Raw genomic sequence first — 5828 nt, forward strand, 5'->3', positions numbered from 1 at the left:
CATTAAGCGTTCTCACCAATCCCTTTGTGACCAATGACCTTCTGTGTGCATTGACCCGGAAAGCAATTATCCCGTAATCCGAAAAATGTACAGGAACGCCTATATGCCTATCTGTAATGAACCATACCCTCTCCTATAACAGAACCTTTTGTTTGTTTTAGATTTCTATAAAGTCACGAAGACCCTTCAACAGATTTAGAAAGGTTGAATTATCGCCGACCATTCTGGGATGAATAAATGGTCTTTTTTCTGGATTCCTATAGAAGTATATAGTGTCGCTGTCGGGCAGAAACCTTTCATCAACATATTTAATTTATGTTCTCGTAAATTAATGCCCTGATTTGTCATTCTAGACTATAGTGTCACACAAAAGTAGAAACATATAAAAACATAGCCGATATACAAGCTCACAGCTCGTACATTGACTATTTATTTATTTTGAGTGTAAAGTCTCTCTGTGGGTTTTATATTATAAATATGAACCACAAAAATAATATGAACAAGAGTTTGTGACTAAATAAATACTACACATTTTTCATTTTTTTCATTTCCGGCACAGTTTTGGTATTTATTAGCCATGATTCATGACTCTCGTATTCATACGAGAGTCATGACGAAACTTCAACCTGGTTTTTGCGAACGCTGCATTTACAAGATTTCCGTATATATAAACATTCAGATTTCAAATATAAAGTACTCACAATTTGTCCCACGGGTGTTAGTTAGTAGCAGCTCTAGCGATTATAATTTCTGCATCCCGCGTTGTTTAATAAAAAGCATTTTTATCCGAGCTGTTATTTTGCCATTGGCTTTCAACTACGCGCCCCTATCGGTCGGGAGGAGGGTGGCACTCGGTGTGTTCAATATAGGTAAGCTGACCGCCCTGCCAATACAGACTAATAGGCGAGTGCGCTCCCGGTGTGCAACTGTGGATTTCCCAAACGAACCCCGTTTGAAAAAAGTAGCCGGGGAGCTCGGACAAAAATGCTTTTTATTAAACAACGCGGGACGCAGCAATTCTAATCGCTGGCGCTGCTACTAACTAACACCCGTGGGACACTTTGTGAGTACTTTATATTTGAAATCTGAATGCTTATATATACGGAAATCTTGTAAATGCAGCGAGCGCAAAAAACAGGGCAAAGTTTCTGCATGACTGTCATGATAATCATCATGGCAGTCATGTTCCAGGGCTGGGTATTTATGAGGTTTCCACCTGACAGTGACATACGATAAGTAAATAATTACAATGTCAATACAAAAGAAAAAATCAAAAGCAAGTTTTTTTTTTCTCAACAACAATTCAATTCAATATATATATACAATACACTTTTTGTGCAAAAACATGGGTTCAAAATACATTGTAAGCTGATAATTTCAAGGCACATATATATACATATACTGTATTACCATAACATTTTTCTTCTTTATTTATTTTGCCAAACAAAAGTTGCAATTACTTCCCCCATGGTTTAAACAGAGATGGCAGGTGTGCTTGTTGCAAGTACACTCCCCTAAAAATAAAAATAAACGGCATCCTCAAAACGTAGCTAGCACAAATAACAGGATCCCTTGAATTGTATATTATTTTTTTTTGAAGAGCATGTGAAAGCGATTATGGTTTTGCATACAAAGAAAAGTTATAATCAAACACAGACACGTCGTACGTCGTCTCGACGTTTGGTGGAATATTTGGAATATGCTGCGTAAAAGGCGTGTGACATTTAGAATTTCATTTTGAAGCACGCAACATTTTTCATTTGCATGAAAAAAGAAAAAAGGTGCGCTTCTCTGAGCAGATGTTAATTGGCATCCCTACTGAAACCCACTAACCTGACGCTGCCAGATGAGGGCGGTATTGGGTAACCATGTTCCCAATAAGCTGTGAAACAAATTTGTGTAGCAAGCTTCTTGGATCTGGCAGCGTCAGGTTAGAATCACACTGCAATTAAACGAATGTATCATGTTGGCTGCTTCATTAACAAAAAAAAAAGGAAGAAAAGAAAAAAAGATTAAAAATAGGAAGCTGTATAGTTTACTTCACGGAGCCTGAAAAACGATGCCATCTTGTGGTGCGTGTAGCTGATTTAAGCATCATTCTTCTGTCTCTCAATGTTCCTATTAGTTTAAATAGTATCGTCACAGTTTACAATGACTTGAAAAAATTATAATCCAGTACTCCTAATGATCAAAATGAACCTCAGACCTTCATACTTAGATGTGAATGAACTCCTGTTTGAACCTCAGACCTTCATACTTAGATGTGAATGAACTCCTGATTGTACATCTTGTTGAGCACAGAAATAAAAACGGCACGACTCCAAGAAAACAATAACTTAGAAATCCGACCGAAGGAAATATAAAAAAAGGTCGCTGCAAATTCAACAAAGTGTCGTTTTCCAGCCAGTTGTATATAAATTACATTTCTCGACACAGGGTTGAAATATTAACACTGTACACAGCGTCTTTTTGTAACGTTAAGGGGGCGGTCGTCGATAGAAAGACTAAAAAAAAAAAAAAAACAATCATCATGTACGGCACATCAAGTCTGCATCCTGGACATTGTTCTTGCAGTACGCCGTGCCGTCGTTCCCCACAAGGGGGCAGTCTCGGAAGCCCCCGCCGTTGGGCGAGTAAATGGGCTGAATGTGGAAGTCTCCCTTGAGGAGCTGCTCGTTGTTGAGCGTCACTATCTGGAAGCTGGTCTCCGTCATCTCCAGGATGGAGGTGTCCTTCTTCGTGCCCGCCTCGCAGTAGTCGTCGTCTTTCCGCCGCCCGCGGTTGTACTTCCACTTGGCGCCGCCGCCAACGCCGGAGGCGGCGGCGGCGCCCGCCTTGGAGGAGCGCGCGCCGCCCTTCTTGTGCATGTGCCAGCAGAAGACGCTGAGGAGCACCACCAGCACCACGATCACCGCGCCGCCGATCAGCCCCGCCAGCAGGAACGGCGAGCTGGTGGGGTCCTGCTGCGTGGCCTGCTCGGGCACGGAGCCCGGACCCCCTCCCCGTCCCGGACTCTTGTTGTTGTTGTTGTTGCCGCTGTCGGGGGCGAAGGCGACGACGGCCGCCGTGGGCGTGGTGGTGGTGGTGGCCTCCGTGCACACGGTGTCGTCCTTGGGCCGGTAGTTGTTGAAGGCGTCCAGCGGGATGACGCAGATCCGGTACGTGGACTTGGGCTCCAGGTTGGCCAGCCGGACGCCGCGGTGCTCGCCGCCCACCATGCGCTCGCGCACCGTGTCGCCGCTCAGGCTGGGGCCCATCCTGCCCAGGTGACCTTGTAGGCGGTGACGGGGAAGGCCGCCGCCCAGCTCACGTGGGATGGCGGAGCCGTTGAGTATGGCGAACGTCACCTGCAGCGCGTCCCCCCTGCGGGGCGGGTAGTTCTGCTGGGGGCGCTTAGTCCTCGGCGGCGTGCCCTGCCTGGTGGGGAAGACGGGGTGGAGAGGGCGCCCCGTGGGGGACGGAGGAGAGACCGGACGAGGGCGAAACGTGGTCGGTCCTCCGCCGCCACCACGGGGGACTCCGGGGGAAACGAGGGGGCCGAGGAGGAGGGGGAGGACGGGGCGGAGACGCCCGGTGACGACGTCGGCCCGGGGCCGTGTGGGCGGCGGCGCCGGCGAGCTCTGCTCACACTGGAGCAGCTCGGCGCTCAGCTCCCGGATCACCATGCCGCGGACCCGCTCGGGCTTCTGGCACATGAAGCCGCGCACGTTGAGCGAGGCCGGCAGGGACTTGAGCCACGCCACCACCCACGTGACGCCGCAGTCGCACAGCCACAGGTTGTTCCGCACGGTGAGCTGCCGGAGGCTGACCAGGCCGTCGAAGACGCCCCGCGTCAGCGCCTGCAGCTGGTTGTTGGAGATGTCCAGCCGCTCCAGCTTGCTCAGCCCCGCGAAGGCCCGCGCGGGGATCCGGTTCATCTGGTTCTCCTGGAAGTTGAGCTTCACCAGCACCTCCCCGGGGAAGGAACGGGCGGCGGGTAGGTGAGGGAGTTGCGCGCCAGCGACAGCTCCCGGAGCGTGGCCAGCTCCCGGAAGGTGCCCGGCGCCACCCCTTCGTCCGTCAGCAGGTTGCCGTCCAGCATGAGGCGCTCGAGGCGCGTCACGTTGCGGAAGGCCTCCTCGGCGATGACGGCGATGCGGTTCTCGTCCAGCCGCAGCTCGCGCAGGTCCTCGGGCAGGCCCAGGGGCACGCTGCTCAGGTGGTTCTTGGTGAGGAAGAGCATGCGGAGGCTGAGGGCCTCGCGGAACGCCCCGTCCTCCACGCCCACCGTGGAGATGGAGTTGTCGTCCAGGTGCAGCTCCTCCAGCCACAGCAGCTGGTGCGAGGCGCCCGTGCGCGCGAGATGGTCTGGATGTTGTTCTCCTGCAGGTGGAGCACGCGCACGTTCTTGGGCAGGTTGACGGGGAACTCGTCCAGCTCGTTGCCGTAGAGGAACACCGTCTCCACCGAGGCCACGTGGTGCAGCTCGGGCGGGAAGCCGGCGTTGCCGATGCGGTTGTTGTGGAGGTAGAGGGTCTTGTAGCCCTCGCCGATGCCAAGCGGCACCGAGTTGAGGTCGCGCTCGTTGCAGTACACGAAGGTGCGGTCGCAGCCGGCACTCGTCGGGGCAGCTGGAGGAGGAGGAGGGAGGAGGAGGAAGAGGAGGAGGAGGCGCGGGAGAACTGCAGGTGAAGGCCCAGCAGGATGGGGATCCACGGCCTCAGGCAGGAGGCCCAGTCCTTATTCCGTAAGCGCCACTGTATCTCCATTCCCCAAGAAAAACAAGGAAAAAATATATATGAACAGCCCAGAAAAAAAATAAAATAAAAAATAAGACGAAGAAAAAAAATCCCGCGAACAAAAAGGCGAGAACAAATTTCAAGGGGATTGAAATTGTATATCAATGTCACCGGATATTGGTGCTTTGTTCGCCACACCAGTGTGTGTGCGTGTGCGTGCGTGTATGCGTGTGCGTGCGTGTGTGCGTGCAGCCCGGTGCAGCTCGGGTCAGGCTCTGAATAATCCCGTGGTAATTAGTCGTCCCAGAGCCTCCAACAAAAGAGCAGCGGTCTCATTAAGCGACGTGTGATTCCCGACAGTCCCCACGCGTGAAGATGAGGGACTTTAATGAAGCTCATCACATTCCTCTCTCTCTCATCTCTCCCTCCACCACACACACATAACACAGCCCCTCTCAGCATTGGCTAGAGATCATTGGAATGGCTTCAGAGCTTCTCGTGCATTCATTCGTCGCACAACCGGCAGGACATCTGTGTAACAACGTCCTGGTTCCTCTCTGCGTTCTCCGCCCTCTCATGTCACACACCGTCACGGCTGGCTCCAAAATGGACTGCACCGGGGCCGCCTCCTTGGACATGGCATTTGGATCCGGAAGAGGAGACCTATATAATAAAAAATGAGAATAATGGGAAATCAGTGGCTTTCCTATATTCTACAAAATGAATTGCCGCGCTCGGATCTGTATACGGCGCCATGGGAACGTCTGTCTCTGAGTCCGACTAATGGAATGTGAAGTGTTGGTAATTGGCTGTGCAGAATATTGTGCATAGAAATATGCCAACAGTGCGGGTTGCACGTTCCTCATCCCGACACACACAGAATGCAGTGAATGGAACACAGCTGCACATCCTTTTGCAGATAAAGAGACGTCCTGTTATCTGTGATAGCTTTTGGCCAACTATTAGCCACAGTCTCTGCAAAATACTACTTCTACCACTCCAGATGGCCACTATAGTTCCACACTCACTCCACTATAGTTCCACACTCACTCCAGAGGGCCACTATAGTTCCACACTCACTCCAGAGGGCCACTATAGTTCCACACTCAC

At 51.1% G+C, this 5828-nt stretch overlaps 1 protein-coding gene across 1 annotated transcript; it reads right to left on the bottom strand.

Annotated features, from left to right (window-relative positions):
* Positions 1 to 1953: 1953 nt before the first annotated feature.
* LOC310877948 (leucine-rich repeat transmembrane protein FLRT2) lies at positions 1954 to 5067 on the bottom strand. Its single transcript, XM_083791966.1, is given in 9 exon segments — positions 1954 to 3262; positions 3265 to 3313; positions 3315 to 3482; positions 3485 to 3595; positions 3597 to 3962; positions 3965 to 4329; positions 4332 to 4590; positions 4592 to 4615; positions 4617 to 5067. Coding segments are annotated over 9 exon segments (2208 nt in total). The 5' UTR covers positions 4749 to 5067; the 3' UTR covers positions 1954 to 2528.
* Between the last annotated feature and the right edge of the window lie 761 nt (positions 5068 to 5828).

The sequence above is a fragment of the Protomyctophum parallelum genome, assembly GCF_964188405.1.
Source record: "Protomyctophum parallelum genome assembly, chromosome: 20".
Classification (NCBI taxonomy): domain Eukaryota; kingdom Metazoa; phylum Chordata; class Actinopteri; order Myctophiformes; family Myctophidae; genus Protomyctophum; species Protomyctophum parallelum.